The 17,126-nt window shown below is 44.4% G+C and overlaps 1 protein-coding gene across 1 annotated transcript in view; it reads left to right on the forward strand.

The window, feature by feature from the left end:
- The window catches only part of XPR1 (xenotropic and polytropic retrovirus receptor 1), a 96,049-nt gene that overhangs the window by 50,152 nt on the left and 28,771 nt on the right, over positions 1-17,126 (forward strand). Inside the window, exons 3-4 of the mRNA XM_084291530.1 lie at positions 9,121-9,222; positions 14,514-14,737. Of these exons, the coding sequence (XP_084147656.1) occupies positions 9,121-9,222; positions 14,514-14,737 (326 nt within the window). The remainder of the gene's footprint in view (positions 1-9,120; positions 9,223-14,513; positions 14,738-17,126) is intronic.

Here is a 17,126-nt window from a genome sequence, read left to right on the forward strand (position 1 = left end):
AAGTGCCTGTGTGTAAGGTAAGAGCATATAAAGGCTGAGAAATGTAAAGGTAGGATGCAGAAAGGAACTGGGTCCCTAAAGGAACTGGGTCTCTGCCTTGGCTCACCGGTGAGCGTGGTGTTTTCCCCCTCAGCACCCTGGCTTCTAGCTCGTGTTTGGATGCAGAATGCACCTTTTGTGTTGGCAGCCACTGTGCGGTTTGTGTACCCCCTTCCTACCAGGTTTTGTTCTGCGAGCAATAGGAATTGCTGAAGGGTTCCTTTTGCCGCTTTATTTGTGGAGTGCCAGCAGTGCCGCACATGGAGCCAGGGGGGGAAATCACGTGCCTCTAAATCTTTCTTCTCATTCCGGGTGTAAAAATCCTTTTTTAAAGGATTCCTGTCCCGGCCTGGCAGGGATGCTGCAGGAGGAGATGCCCGGCGCTGCACAAAGAGGGAGACTGACATACAAGACAGGCAGAGAAATGAGCACGGTCCTGGTCCCTGCTGCATTTTAATCTTAAACCAGAATTACCCTTTGAACACAGAAGCCCTGTTGAGCAGTTGCAATGGGCATAAACTCTCAAATCAACCCCATTTTTTAAAGGCCATCTTCCCTCACCTTGGGGGAAGGGCATTTGAACCCCAGCTTCTTCCTTCCACGTGCTTAAATCGTAGCAAAACTTCTTATTGCAGAGACGCATCTGAGGAGGGCTTCTTTGGCTTGAATCGGATTAAAACGAGCCCTTTGGGCACGGGATGGAGAATAAGGGGAGGCAAGGGATGCTGCTTGAAAGTGTGTTTAAAACTCCAGACTTGTGGGGGCACCTGCACTGGAGGCATTGTGCTTATCTCGACGTGAGCGCGGTGTCTCCGGGCTGCAGCGAGCAGCAGGGTGGGCTCAGCTGGGTGCTGCGCCCGGGCGGGAGGGAAGGGCTGAGCCTTTGTGATGGCTGAGGATCTGACAGCATCTGTCGCTGTGATATTGCAAGAACCGAAACAGAAGAATTGCCAGCTTGAGGAGATAAGCCGCTACCCTTAACGCTCCTTTGCTGCTGTTTGAACTCTCTAAGTAATGAACATTTCAAAAGAAAAACGCTGGTTTAAATCGTGCAAAATGTTTATGGAGACATTAGTGCAAACATTGATGAGAATTAAAAAGCTTTTTTATTTAATTTTGCCTGGGACGTTGGAAGAAGCTGCATGCTGGCTGTAAAGGTCCCCGGGTAAAATCTTGCACAGAGCCCTTCTCAAGTCCCGTGGCATTTCTCCGAGATAACCTCAGAACCGTGTTTTTCTTCATCCGATAATTGCTTGCTTATTACCTTCTTGCCAACTGTTTGCTCTTAATAGCCGGTAACATAAAACGAAATAAAAAAGGGAAAAATGAATTTGAATCGTGTTTGTTCCCCGGGGGGAAATTAAGCCATCAATAGCGTGTTTAAGGGAGGTTTGTCTTTGTGCTGCGTCTCTGCTTTCCTCCGTACGGGGAGCCTGTAGCTGGCTCTGCATCATTTGTTTTGTCTTTCTGCCTGCTCTTAATATTAATTGAAGTCTTTCCCAAGACACAGTTTTGTTAATCTTCCCTTTCTCATTACTCTCCCCCCTGCTCTGACATCCCCAGCTCTCACGTGTCTGAAGAGTTTTCAGAGCAGTGCTGGTTTTGTTTTTCTGGGTAGTGGTGGTGGTTTGTTCACCTGGTCCTTTCTGCCAATTATGAATGGTTTTATTTCTTTGCTCTACTTACAAATTGTGTTTGTTCTGTTACTGTCACAAGGATGCAAATGGCTTCCTGGGGTGATGGGTGTGGGTCTCCTATCAGCTCCAATTATGCAAAATGATTTTCAACCATTAGCCGTGACTCCTGTCTGCCTGTCCCCAGCGAGGTCTCCAGGACGCGGGGTGCTGGCAGGAGCAGGGCTTCCCTTCTCCTTCCCTTTCCCCTTCCCCTTTCTCTTCCCTTTCCCTTTTCCCTTCCCCATCCTGTCCTGCCTCGATGCCGGCAGCATCATGAGGCACTCTGCTCCTCCCCGGATTTCTAAAAAACTATAATGCTGCTCTTAATTGCACCGTTTCCCTACAGATTTTCAGCATCACTGCTGGCAGCGTGCAGGAGGAGGCTGTAGCTCATCTCCAGCTCCTGCAGGCACTTGCACCATGCCGGTACCTGGGGAAGGCAGCAAGTGCTTGGCAGGACAAAGCATCTCCGTTTTGGAAACTTTCTGCAGTCCTTCCCTCCCTGCTAGTCCAAATGGATCTTCTCCTTGCTGGGTAGGAAAACAGCCCCTTCTGAACTAGTTTCAACAACATGAAATATGTTGGCTTTCTTCTTTTCCTGCTGGTAGTTGCTAGCTTGAATGTCATCAACCCGTTTGGTTTTGGGTGCATTTACTGTGACCGGTCTCTGCTGTGCCAAAGCGTGGCTCCAGCTCAACCTTCCCATGGTTTGGTCACAGCGATGGCAACAAGTCATTGTTGGGGGTTTCAGGGCTTTTTCTGGAGCATAATCCCTTGCTGTGCCAAGTCAGAATGGGTGCTGAAGTGCTTTGTCCAGTGCTGATAACTACCAAAACCGGGGTGCTTGGTTAGGTGGGCTGAGGGCTACATCTGAAATCGTCGTTTCTGGTGCTGTACAAGGTGGTGAACAGATGCCAGTAACCGAACAAAGCCTTCTTGGAAGTTTTGAGGTAGGGGAGCTGCTGAAAAAGCTGGAAGCACATCTTTTGATTTTACAGACAGTTGTACCGGGACTGCGGGGTGCGAGGAGAAAGCCTGGCTCTCAGAGGAGTCCCAAGGGAGCTTCTGCACGACTACTGATGCCTCTACTCCCATGCTGTCCTTTTAAGCCAGAAAAGCTGCGAGTTGTTTCTGAGTCTCTTACTTCAGCATGGGTTAGCACCCTTCTTGGAGGGCTTGCTCGTCCACACTCCCCTTTTTCCAGCTGCTCTTAACCGGGGAAGGCAGGTGCTGGGAGTCCTGTCGCTGGGCGCTGTCTCCTGGCAGTCAGGTCTGTCACACAGCATTAACAACGCCTTCACGGCAGTTCGTGGAATATCGTTAGGTATTTGTGTTACTTCTCTTCATTTATTTTTTTTTCTGTCACAAGTTTCTGTCTCCCTGTCCTTCAATGGGAGGCACCACACAGGCTGGGCTTTGTGGTTCTGCTGGTAGTGCCATTACCTCCCGCAGCACAGAGGGCGAGGGGCTGTGAAAGCAGTGGCACATCGTGGTCCTGTGTGAGCAGAGGACAACGGGGGGAAGCTGAGCCCCCGGCAGTGGGCAGAATTTGGCCAACCCAATGGTGCCCAGTTCTAACAGCAGCACTGGGGACATTCGGCCTGGAAGCTGGGATGCGAGCTTACGCAGCCCTGAGCTCTTCCTTCCCCTTTTCAAGCTATATGGAAAGAAAAGAAGTCTTTTAGATCCTCTTCTAGCTGGATAGGGTTGATCTAGACATGTGTTTTACGTGTCTGCTGAAGGCTTAGAGCCTTTCCCCTCTGAAATTAGAGAATTTGGAGGTCAGCTTCAAAGCGTGCCTGCCCAGATGGCTTTGTGGAGCTGTCACAGCAGCAGAGCGTGTGTCGATGGATCCCAGTCCCAGCATAACCATGCTCCTGTTGTGGTGACTCCTGCCTAGCACCTAACAAGGGCTACTGCCTTGTTTGCTGTTTGCAGAATGACTTACAGCTCCCCTGCCACAGAGCAGTGCTTGCAGACTACAAAACCCAGCCAGCACCCTTCGAGCTGCTGGGCAGCATCTTCTGAGCCCATCCTGCTCGTGCATTGCCAGTCTCTTCTACACCTGATTTCTTACCAGGATGGTGTCATTGCTTCAGGGTCTGTGCTTATGGAGTCACAAATACAAATAACTTATAGTAGACGCTTGGTTATACATCTTGCTTGTAGGCGTGTTGCGGAGGTTGCTTTTTCTTCCCAGATAAATAAGCCATCTACCAGAAGCCAGGTGGTTTGCTTGAAAGATTCCAGTGATACAACCTAAAAATAAAAAAGCAGAATTTTTACTCACCTGAAAATCATACTTTCTAAAGGTATTTTAAAAGAGATTCCTTTCATTCTGGGTAAATTGATTAAAAACAAAATGGTGAACCAAAACCTGAGACAACTCTTGCTGTTGACCTGCAGCAGCTCTTCCCTCCTCCTTCCCCTGCCCGCACATAAACATTGCCTGTGCGGACAGCACCAACCTCATTTGCTACCTGACTGGTCATTTCTTATTACTAGATTTAGGGAAATAATTGAATAACCAAATCTAATTTGGGTTAGAGCAGTCATTAAGTGACGAGCTGACCAGCTCATCCGTGACAGTTTCGAAAAGCAGGTATAGTCTCTATACTTCTTATTTTATTATTTATTTTTTTAATGTTAGCTAATGCATGAAGCCTCTTCCTTGCTGATTTCATAATATTTTATTTCAAGGTCCACTTTTTGTGGATGGAATAAATTCCAAGAGAGGTGCACATCATTACACGTGAGTGTGGAGGTTGCAACTCAGAAGTGAAGGTAAAACAGCATGAAAGCAAAGGTTCCTTCCATGTGGTACAGGGGGAGCAGAGTCTGCTCCCTCTCTTCCTATAGCAAGAGGAGATTTCTATATCTATGCACTTAAAAGCAATCTCATGCAGAAGTTTATGTGCCACAAGATTGGGCATGAAAATGTATGGTGAGTAATTCATTTATTAGAAGCTGTGAGTGAGTGATACCATTTGCAGCTGATGTGAGTGTAGCTTTCTGCACTGAGGAAGGAGTTGCCGTGTGGAAAAATCCGTCCCATTGAAAAATCCCCCAGTAAACACGAGGACGACACATTAAGGATGTATAGATGATCATCATTCTTGCATTTGAGCTACACAGTTGGATTTTTAGCTGTAAAACTTTTCACTCTACTATGTAAAAGGTTAGGAAACTACAGCCCTGGTGCAGTAGAATCATCAAGGATGTTAGGAAATGGTGATGGTTAAGTAGAGAGAAAGGGCTGATGGGGGGTTTGGAAGCAGATGTGTTTCTCCTTCAGTGACTTTTTTCTCTTAGAATTTTGAGTGGTGGGTAAAAGCTGTCTTTTTTTCTTTTTCTTCTCCCTTTCTTTTTTTCTTTTTCACTATCATGCCACAGAGCCTAGAAGTATAAGCAGTTAACTGTCCTCCTGGACCTAGGCACAAGAAAACTTCCTTTTAAATTGAAATCCTGCTAGCTTTGCTAATTTTTCAGAGCCACAGTCCCACTGTTGCTGTCCTAGTCCAGCCCAATGCACAGGGCTTTTTGTTAGCGAGCAGCCAAGAACAGGGTATGGAAAACATTAAAAGTTTAGCATAGTCAAACAAACAGTGGTGATATTAGACTTGTGGTCACCAGTCCAGTACGATTTAATGTGTTTCATGCTGACGTTTAGTCTGACTTTTTTATATGGAATAGACCGCAGAGTCCTCCTAAAGAAAAATAATTAAAATTGCCTCCTCTCCAGCTGAAGTGTTGAAATAAGCTTACTCAGATAAAACTGTTTTGTTGCAAACAGAAGGTGATTCAGAGAATTGCACCAGTGCTGCTCCCATAACACAGCTAATTAATCTTTTTAATTAGTTGCCCCTTAAAATTCCATATGATAAAGACAAGGATTTTTTGTTAATGATGCCCTTTCAGGGGGCACTGTTCTAACAAAGCAAACCTTTCCCGTCTGTTTTCTTGTGTAGAAGTGAGTAAGCGGAGCAGGATGCTGATCACTTGTTTATATCCCACAGCTGCAGAAAACAAGAAATTGGATGTACAGCTCACATGCGCTGAGAAATGAGTCCATGGGCCAGCTCGGGAATGCCACTTGCAAGTTAATTTTTCAATTCAGGTTCTATTTTAGGTGAGCCAGCATCTGGACTCTGCGCAAGCTAGGAGGTGTGGAGACAGGGGAATACGTCCAGACTGCTCTGGCTTACCACTTGGCTTTGCAAGGAAGAACAAGAGGCTTTCAGGCTCACTGTGCTGTCTTCTATTCACAGCAGGCAGTTGCATAGGAAGACGAGGTCAGGAAGCTGCAATATCGATCGGGCTATCTTCTTGGCAGCCTTGTTCATCGTGGATCCTTGGCAACATCGTGGATTTTAGGGTAAATGGACTAATAGGGCTATAGAAAAGGAACAAAAGGAAGGTTACCACTGGTCCTTATTGGCAGAGGTAGCTCGATGCCTTTTAGCAATAGCTTCTGTTGTCATGGAGCTTCTGAATCCAAGGCCAGTTTCTGGCACCATCATTTTCTCATGGCAGAAAATGTTGTCCTGTCCTAGCCTTGGGGGGGAAAAAAATAAATAAAGGCAATAGCCTTGGCAGCACTTGCTTATTATTGCAGCTAAATCACTGAACTGCAGTGGGAATGGAACCAAAGGGAAACCTTTTCACAGAAAACCCAGGGTTTTAAAACTGGCATCCACCGTGGCCTGCAAAATATCTTTTATAAGAAGGTGTTTGGATAAGGTTTTTGAATAGTTTATACAGAACCTTGCTTTCCTCTGAGTCAGCAATGTTTTGAGGTCTAAAGAGAGACCTGAATTCCTAATCTCAAGGTTTTTGGAAGGTCTTTCAAGAGTGGCTTGTTTATTTAAAGCCCTTTGTCCTTTTCTAAACTTCAGATGCAGTGAAACAATTCTACAGACTTACCGTTTCCTTAAGTAACGTAGCAAACAAGGTACTCATTTATTTGGCAATGTGTTAGTTTAACACCACGCTGCTTTGAACCATTTTGATACTCTAATTCCTGTCATCTGAAAAGCTTCAGGCAGCCACAGAGCCAAAACTCTGCATGTTACGTATGGCCCCATAATTTCTAGCAGCTGTTGGCTCAAGGGCTAGGGCTCTGCAGGCAAGTCCAGGTCGGCCTTGCTGGCAGGGCCCCGGGGTATGGTGTTGCAACCACTGTGGCTCTGCCCTTAGAAATTACCAGCCCCAAAGCAAACAGAGCTGTTTGGTGTCCTTCTGGTGCTCCAGGCTACCCGCAAAGAGGGATTTGTGTCTGGGCAGCGAGTGGGGCCTTGGGCCGAGATGGGCAATAACGCCTCGGGGCCATGGCGGCTTCTGCTCTGCAAAGAGGAAGCACAGCCCTCTCATTTTGGGGTCTGCCTGTGTGAGTGAGGGAATCCTGGGCCCCAGCAGGAGCTGCGGATCTGCAAGGATCAGTCCCCAGGAGCCAAAACCTGGAATTTGGAGCAGCCTCAGGGGTTCTTGCAGTTCTTTTCTGCAAGCGCTTGTTTGGATGGTGGAGTTGGAAACGCTGCTCGTCTGTGCAGGACGGTGTTTGCTCTGTGTTCCTTATTTCAGCCCCAAAAGAGCATCGTCAAAGTCTAGAACAAGAAAGACTTTATCTAGTGTTGCACCCACAGGCTTGTGTGGTGTTACTTGCTCTTGCTGTCCAAACCCTTTGAAGTGTTAATGTAGTATGTGTAGGTTTATGGTGTTTAATAATGCTGCCACAAGCATTAAAACAAACAAACAAACAAACAAAAACAACAGGAAATTTCAACTGTTAAAAGTTTATATTTAAATATTCTCTTAATTAATACTACTTTGAGGTTGTTTTACTTACAAATTAATGGTGAGAGAAAAAGATTTTTTGGTTGTGACAGTCCAGAATGTTTATCTGCCAGTGACTGATATTTTTTTTGTAGACACTCTTTTTATCTCATTTTAAAAACCTGTAGTTCAAAATCTATTTCTTGAGCTTTTCAAGACCATTTAAGTAACTTAATTTTTACTCTTTGTAATAACACTACCTTTTTTCAGTCTGTAAGACTGCATGAGAACTCAGCAAACTATGGCAGGTATGAAGGATCTGCTGTATTTCAGTATTAGTAACACTTGGGTATGTGAGTATGACAGTGCTAAAATGTGAAATTACAGTGTGGGTTCCTTAATTTTTACTCATTGTCTTTGACATTTTGGACTTCTGGAGATGTTTCACTGTATTCCTTATAATAACAAAGCAGCTGAATTGCAGCTTTAATTGCCAAATTTGACTTTGGCAAAAAAATCGGGCTCCAAGAGAAAGCGAAGTCCTGGCTTGGTTTGTGTGGAGTGCCAGAGCAATGTCCCTCTGGAAGTGAAGGTCTCCAGGGTTGATGTGAAAATAGGTTGCTGTGCAATGAAATAGCACCAAAAAGGGCTGAGACATTTGGCAAAATGTGAACCATTTGCTGAGGAGAGACTATTCAAAATTACATGTGAAAGAGGAGAAACAGTGGTAGCAAAGGGTAAAAAGGTTATAGTGACGAGAAGGTAGGAATGGTGGCTGAAGCCTGTGAGTCCACCAACAAGGTCAAATGAAGCCTTCGGTTAAGTTTGGCACTTTTCTTTTAAATAAAATTGTTTGCTAATCTGGCCTGAATAGTTTTCATGGCCAGCTTTGTTCTTAAAGAGCTAGATCTCTGTCTGTGGTGGGTAAGACCATTAAGACCCAACCTTTGTTAAAGAGGTTTGCTCTCAAGTGTATTGGTGAGCTTGCCAGTGCCCAAGACTGGAGAGCAGAACAATTTCTGGGTGGTTAAATGTGATGATTTAGCACTGATGTGAAGCAACGGTAACGTGTCAGGAGCAGCTATGCTGCTATTTAATCAGCTTTTGTTTTGCATGGAAGATCTCTCCCTGACCTGCCTCTCGGTGGGATGCTGGGGGGGAGGAAGGAGCAAGGGGACCACCCCACAACAGCTGCGTGCTGTGGGTGCACGTGGGGACGGGACATGGTCCCCCCTTTCCACCAGTGTGGGACCTTGTAATGGTAGCTGTGAAAGCAGCCTTTGTCCAGGGTGGCCCTACAAGTGCAGTCACACACAAGCTGGGTTAGGGGGTGGAAATGAAGTGTGCAGGATCTGCAGTAGCACTTGAAGGGTGTAAAAAGATGATGGGAACTTTGGTCAAGGTTCAGCTACTGCTTATGTGGGGCATTCCCTCTCTGTTTTGGGGCAATTCCTTTATCAGTCAAATTCACATTCCTTCAAAGCCTCTTGGACTTGATAATTCTTCTTTCTCCACATGACAAAGAAGGTGGATTTACTCTGAAGAAATATTTCCAATTGGCAAATGGCAGCCATTTAGAAAATTCTTCCTATATTCTTCTGTTTCAACATTTTTTTTCTCTTTTCTTTCATAGACACAGATGAAGACACAGTGAAAAGGTGTTTTGCCACGTTTGAAGAGAAGTTCTTCCAAACCTGCGAGAAAGAACTTGCCAAAATCAACATTTTCTATTCAGGTAAAGTGCTTATTTGTGTGTATTTGTGGAAAATACGGCAACACAAAAGGAGTCTGAAGCTCCCAGACTTTCAGAATAGCCACAGTGTTCGCGAAGGTCTACCATCAGGTAATTATAGGGCATGTTTATATGGGAGACTGCTCTGGTTTAATCACAGATGTGGAACTAAAACCATGGTTTTTGAATGGAGGAAGAATGAAGGGCAGGCAATTTCATTGCTTTGTAATAGCATCCTGCTGAACTTTGAAGATGCTCTTAAATTTAAGTGGCAGCTTACATATAGGGCACAGTTTCTCAGCCTACCCATGGTGGCAGTCTACTGTGCTTGTTTTAGGCATAAGTGCAAAGCTCCCTAGATGGTGTTCTCAGAGCTTTTGCTGGAGGAGCTATCCTGGACTTGCTTATGTATGGTCACTTGTCTGTCCTGATGCGTTCAAGAGGTTTTTAGGCACTTAACTTACATTTGCAACTTTTCAGACTGGATCAGCCAGTAGCAATTCGTCACTGGCTGTATATACAATCCTGTTTACTAAATTTGAGTAAAAATGTAAGGGTGGTTGGAGCAGGGGTTCCTCGGGTTCATATTTCAAAGTGCTGTTTGTTTTCCCACCCTGTGTTTTGAAAACAAACTTCAGAATGGAATAATCAGAAATTTGCCCTGTAATATTGCTACAAAAGGCTTTGTAATAGTGTGTCCTAGTTTCACCCACCATTACATTTGAGCTGGTTTATGGCCTCTTTTGGTAAGGTTTAAAAAGGGTTTTCAGCTGGAAAACAGTTTAAATATGGATACAGGGATGTACTGACTGCTGCCATGCTTCTCTTAATGTGTTCTTGATTTATTAACATCTTGCAATAAACAGGCTTTTGCAGCACTCCATAGTAGCCTTTTTCTATTTTTGATTTCAGTCTGGTAACAAAGACAAAGTCGAAGTGTGCAAAAATACTTTAATAACTATCAGGCGATGACTTTGTTGCTAGCAGAGTCTGGGTGGTGAAGATGAGAATAGCTGAAGGCACAATAGATGCAGTAAGGGTACGCTGCAACTTGCCTCTGTTCAGCTTCCATGTAGGGAAGCGAATCTCCCTGGGGCAGGCTATGCCAGCTCTCCCGGCTCTGTGGCAGTGCTGTTTTGCTCTAGCCATAGTGGGTGCAAAGAACAAGGCAAGGGGAGATTTGTAGGCAGAAGCAGTGTGTTTTGTTGGGCCTGCTCTACTCTTTAGCCCATATGCATTTTTCTGCATACAGTTCATCTATACCTAACCACACTCAGAACAGTTCTCAATTTTGTTTTACCTTGAGATCTTCTGCAACTCGGTGCATGAAGTTCTTCAATTCACCTGCACAATGCAGGTGATAATTTTCGCTAATGAAGAGCTGTTAGCACGTACACACCCACGTATCCACACCCCTTCCCATATTGTATAAAATGCCACTCAGAATACAAGGAAGGTTTTTTTTTCAATTTGCTGTCATTTCAAAAACATATAGGAGAGAACACATGCAATTTGAAAATCGCTTGTGATGAGAATTAAATGAGTCTTTTATTTGCAGAAGAGCGATGTGACCTTAACAGTATGGAAACCCTTTATTCGGCTTACTAACATTAAGCTACCCAGAGGAACCACCGAAGGAATATTTCTTGCCTTGCTCGTGTCTGAAATATGTCAAGTCAGACCCTGCTGTAACTCCAGGCAGGCGGTGGCTTGCATTATGGCCTGGTTCGTGCTATTTATTATAGGCTTATTATATGGTTTATTATACATTTGTCTTTACAACAATAAATATTGTCCACTTGCATGAAAGCTAATCCTTCTGCTGATCTCTGTTTTATTTCCTCGTCTCCTTTTCCTGTCCTGAGGGCTCCTCAATGAGCCCTGCCTGCTGCAGGATGCCTGTGCCTTTTGCTCTGTGCTCAAACATTGTCGGCTCGCATCAAACGCAGCCTGAATTCCCCAGGCCATTATTCTGGCTTTGTAGGAAGGAAAACTGCCATTAAATAAATCTGATTTGATAAACAGTTTGTGATTATTTGGACTGCTCTCAAGTAAACTTACACACACTTGAAAGAGGAGAAAAAAAAAACACACTAGTAGTAACATTTTCAGATAGTTCCAGCAGAGGAGTGCCTGTTCAAGAGCTAAGATTTCTTTTGTGGCCAGTTTTGGTTTGTTTGGGATCCTCTAGAGAGGAAGTTTGTTATCATTTAAGTTGGTATAATCAGATTCTGCTTGTGCTGCTGTTCAGTTAGTAACATTTTTATGTTAACTCGGGAGCTCCTTTTGTCATTGGTAGGAAGCTGTGGCTTTAACTTGGTAAATAAAATATTGAATGTGATACATACAAGTAGAGAAAAGGAGGAGGTGCCTAAAATGCACAGAGGAGCTGTGGGCAGATATGGGCTATTAGATTGCCCGTTGAAACAGTTTTTGAGCACTGCCGTGACCATGCAGATGACCATTTTTCCAAACTGGAACTTGGGGAGCAGCTTGATCAGGATCCATCTTTGATCAGGATCTAGGAGTACCTTTGGGGGGAAAGCTGCATCTTTACTGCAAGTCTTTTTGAAGTCTGCCGCTGTTGATTTTGGGTTTTTCCTTAGTCTTTGCCTTGAGATTACACTTGAGCTGTGCACTCTGTGGTCATCAGGTCATGCAGAGTGCTGCAAAACAAGAGTGGTTCCAGTTTCTAAGTGTTTGCTGCTTTTTTTTCTAACTCTTTTGATGGCATCCTTTCTTTTTTTAAAAAAAAATAGTCACTTTTCAGAGTGGTCAATTAGTGATAGCAGTGAATGTCCTTTCAAATAGTTTGGAATACATTGCAAATTGAGAAATTCAGTCCTACTCTGCGTTGTGGTTTCCCTAGGCAACTCCCCGGGAGGTTTTAAGAATACCAGCACACATTGTTTCTTATTTTTGCATCTGCAGTGACTCGGTAATAAAATCATTCCGTAACGAGATGAACTGATTTGCGGGCTGGGTAACTGGAGTCAATGCAGGAGATGGGGCAGGGCTGCCATCCTCCAGGAGCGGCAGGTCATTACCAGGCTGCTTCAGTTGTCTTTAAAAACCCATCCGCAGGGAACCGTGGGCTGCCTGTACCGACGGAGAGAGCCGTCTGGAAGGCAGGACGTGACTCTGCTCAGCAGCAACCTGATTTAGCTCGAATATTGGGCCAGCTTTGAGTAGGAGGTTGAATTAAAAGACTTGCAATGGTTCTTCCAAGCCACATTTTTGGATGATTAAGAGTGTTGATATTGGAGATGATGCTATTTAATGGATGCTGGTTTGCAAACAGATAGGAAAATTGCAGTAGTTTTCTCACTATTTCAAAAACATTATCTTTTTTTTTTTTTTTTTTAATACCATGTTATTAGACTCTTGGATTTTAAGATTTTTCTGGACACAGGGACAATGGAACATGTGCTTTCAGTTGAAAGATGTAAGTTTGAACCCCTGCATATTTAATAATTTGATCCAAAGGAAATCTCAGTGTGTCACAGATGGTTTAATGTAACATTTTGAATATACAGAGAGTGAACTTGTGAGTGTTATTTATATGAAGGCTTTTGATTCTAACAGATCCTCCAGCAGACATCACTTACTTCTTCCAAAGAGAGCTCCTGAAGGGGGGAGGGAGTGTTTTTTGGCAACCTGACCTCAAGTGTGTTAAATATTGTGTGGCTGTGGACAGACACGTCACACTGTGGGCTACGTCGTCTCCATTCAGTGGAGCCCTTGCAGCTGTGGAAGTTATCAGAAAGGAGTTTTCATTCCCTGTGCTTTTAAAACCTCTTACTCAGTTTACGATCAATAAAGTTACGGAGACTTTCAGGTTCTTCCATCCCTGATTTTCCTATATTGATCTCCCTTTTCTGTTCCAAAGGGTTTTTTTGCTTCTGCGGGATGGATATTACCCTGTATGGGGAGGAGGAATTGAGAATTGCTATGAAGTCGTTCTATGAGCTGTTCTCTAACGAAGGGAATTAAATTGGCAAGCAGGAGCCTGCCAGGCAGAGCTTTGGGCTTTGGATGGGTCGGTGCAGCTGGCTCCAGCTTCCTGCTCTCTGCTCCTGCCCTGCAAAGCTGCTCGGCGTCTTCGTGGCCAGCGCCAGCTTTGGTGTGGTGCTCATCAGCACACACCACGGCTGGTGCTGAGGCTGCAGCAGGAATAAAGCCTGGAAGGAGCCAGATGTACAGAACACAAAGAAAGGAGCACTCAGACCCAGGCTGGATGGGGCTTTGGGCGGGTGGGAGGTGTCCCTGCCCATGGCAGGGGGCTGGAGCTGGGTGGGCTTCAAGGTCCCTTCCAGCCCAACCCATTCTGTGATTCATTATGAATAATGTCAGCTGTGCTGCTTGTAACATACAAAGATTGTTGGGCACAGACAATTATTTTCTGAAGGTAGGTAAAGCAGCATGTTAAAGGAATCCCTTTTTCATACTTGAGATGAGGAAGAGGACTTCCCCTTCACGAAAGCACATTCAGAGGGTCGTTAAACTCAGCTTAGCTGGCCCTTTAATCACTAACTAATGAGACGGGGCTTCTAACCAGTGTGATCCGAAATTGAGGGAAAGAGGGATAAATGGTTACTGCAGATTGTGGACAGATGCTGGCGGTGTTGTAGCTGCTGATCAAAGCAGAAGCGGTGCTCGTCACTGGGAGCTTGCCAGAAGGCTTGCATTGCTCTCCAAAATCCAGCCATACACGTGAAGTGTGTTTCTTCTTCAATTCCTTTGCTGTCATATAAAATGATAGCAACCACATGGTTGGTAGTGAGCAAGCAGATTCTAAAACATCCTTTGTGGGGCCGAGAAGCGCTGCTTTATGGCCTCTGCTTTATGGGGTGGCTGCACAGATCCTGTGTGCAGCAGCTGCCCGGGTTGGGTATCAGTAAGGGGTGTCCAGATAGCCCAGGAGTGAGCATCACACAGCGATGAAGGGATTGGAGTTCATGGCCGTTGCTGCTTCAGCCTGTACTGCAGGGACAGCCCCTTGATTTTGACTAAATTAATCAAGACCTGTCTGACGTGGAGGCTTCTTTATTTTTCCAGAGAGTGTATGGTATACATAAAAGTGCACTAAAATCTTTAATGAGAAGGAACTTCATAAAAAAGAAATAAGGAGAGCTGCTGAATTTAATGCTCAGCGGGTAAGGACATGCAATAGGTTATTGTATGCAGTGATTTTTACCGACAGGCATATTATGTGAGGAGAAGGTATAGTGCTGTTCACAGGCTTGATAAGAAGGTGCCACCACTCACCTGACTCTTCCTCCCTGTGCTAACAGAAAAGCTTGCAGAAGCTCAGCGCAGGTTCACGACCCTTCGGACGGAGCTGCAGTCAACTTTGGATGCACAGAAAGAAGCCAGCGGGGCTTCCACGCAGCAGCGGCGCAAAAAGCCGGTCTTCCACCTGTCCCACGAGGAGCGTGTCCAGCATAGGAATATCAAAGACCTGAAATTGGCCTTCAGCGAGCTCTACCTCAGCCTCATCTTACTGCAGAACTATCAGGTACCCACCAGGGGAGGTGCTTTGACAGAGCCCTGTGTGTGTGTGTGTGTCTCTGTGCTTGCATTGCCTTCACTTGCCTCATTCAAGTCAGTTTTTGGTTTCATTTTGGCTCTGGGGTCGCTAGACAATGTCAAAGAAAGGGCAAATCCCTAGCAGCCAACAACATAGTCCTTGTGTTTTGCTGAGCTGGAAATGCTCAGCTCACCTGCAGAAGGACCTTCGATTCTCATCCTTTTCTGGGCTGCCCAAGCCCAGCACCCTTGGCACGAGCCTGGTGACAATGTGAAGTCACTGCAGTCACACCGGGGCCACCTCCTTCTGCAGTGCGTTGTTCTGTGCGGGGCCAGGGCTGGGAAGTTGGGGAAGAAGCTCTTTTATCTCCATATTTGTAATGGAACTTGAAATGCTAGCGTACTGTTTCCTCTTGGAGTTACCATGGTAGTAACTCTGACCTTTTAGATCAGAATTTCTTGTTAAAACATCCATTTAAAATAATAAATGTTTTTAGTTCTGAAGAATACAGGCTCATTTGCCTGGAAAGAAGTATGAGGAAACAAATCTTTAGTTGTACTTGGATTTCTAGCAGGGAAGGGCATGATAAATATTGCAGACAAAGATTTTGTTCCAAAAATTTGAAACCTTTGATCGATTTTTGCTAGACTCACTCTGCTCATAAATATCTGATTGTGTTTATTTGTTTTGGCTTGTTAATTAAAAATGTTTCAACTTTAATTCTTTAACTTAAATTTGCTAGAGCTATATTTGGGTCTTTACCAGCATCGGCAATTGCACTGGGAAATTTTACTAAACTAAATTCGCTGTAAGAAATACTTGAATACCACTCTGTAGTATGGACAAAGCTTGATTCTTCCAAAATTCCCAGTGTTAACCTCTCCTAAAAATGATGCTGTGTCACTTACTCACTCCAGATACCTCAACTGGAATTTCCTAGGTTTAATATCGGGTTTCCAGCTTGGAACATCTTTGTCCAGCTTGCACTAGAACAAGCCTTAAAGGAGAGCTCTCAGGGAAGTGCTGGGACCATCTCTTACAGACATTATGACTGCTTGTTGTCATGGGGTGAGCAGACATCCCTCCACGACTCCTGGGCACGGATTTACAGTTGCTGAAGCTCTCTGTGGGTCTCTTAATAAAGCCCTGGAACAGTTAAAGACAGCTTCTAGTTCAAGATCAAAGGCAGAGTACCCTTAGCTTTCCAGGAATGGAAGAAAGCAACACTGACTACTGTGATTTCTTCCATTTCTTTAAAAAAGCTCTTACTTCTGGTTACAAAAAATCACTTCTGAGGCTTGATGAATTTAAATAGAGGATGACATAGGTCATTCCTCTGGAAAATCTTCTCCTACGCTACATTGACAAAAAAGGCATCCTTCCCACTCATGTTTTTACCTTTTCCCACCGTGGGTCCAGGAGCACTGTATATATGCTAAAAATTGATGTGAAAACCATCTGGATTTGATCATTCTCAGTTTCCAAAGGGACAGAGCTTCTCTCTACAGCATATCTTCAAAGAGAGAATAAGAAAATTAGTTCAGATTGGTATTGAAGTTGAGGACAAGGAGTACATGTACTAAAACAAGCATAAAGCCAAATCCCAAAATACTCATTTTAATCACATTTGAGCTTAGAATATAAGAGTTAGAAATATTCGAGGCCTTGCAGTTTCGGAGAGGGAAAACAATAACCTGGAGGGAAGATGACATGGCTGAGGCCTTTAAGTAGGGGATCAAGTGAGGTCACCAGGGGTGTTATAGATACCCAGCCGTGGCTTTGACAAAATGCTGAAGGCTGGCATTGGGTTACCGAGGAAAGAAAACCCACGTGGAGCAAATTCCTCAGTCTGTTCGCACTGAAGCAAGAGGAGAAGTTGCACACATTGATTTGTAAGGTGCACAAAGCAAACGTGAAGTGAAACTATAACTTTGGGCCAGCTGGTACTTTGTAAAACTACCTATGATTAAATTTCCATTAAAAGTAATTTATTAGCAGTAATTTAGAACCTTAGAGTATGTTCACCTATTAAAATGAAATACTGTGTTTCAGAACAAACAAATCTTGAGAAATTAATTCATGGGGCAAATAATGGGGGCTGATTCACTCTTACCATGCCATGTGTTTGCCTTGCTGGTGCATTTAATCAATGCACTTGTATACGAGCAAAGATTTTGAGTCTGCTGTTTCATCCTACTTGATGTTGCATAACATTATTTGCACTGTTTTTTTTTTCACCTTTAATGGCAAAGCATGTCACTAGTCAATTCGCTTCCACAGATTCAATTAGCCACCTTCAGAAATGGAAGTCAGGCCTGGAGAAGGCCCCTTGCCAAATAGAAGTGTACTAAATAGCAAGAAGTGCAAAACCCGTGGC

The sequence above is a fragment of the Netta rufina genome, assembly GCF_964035555.1.
Source record: "Netta rufina genome assembly, chromosome: 8".
In the NCBI taxonomy this organism is placed as follows: Eukaryota; Metazoa; Chordata; class Aves; order Anseriformes; family Anatidae; genus Netta; species Netta rufina.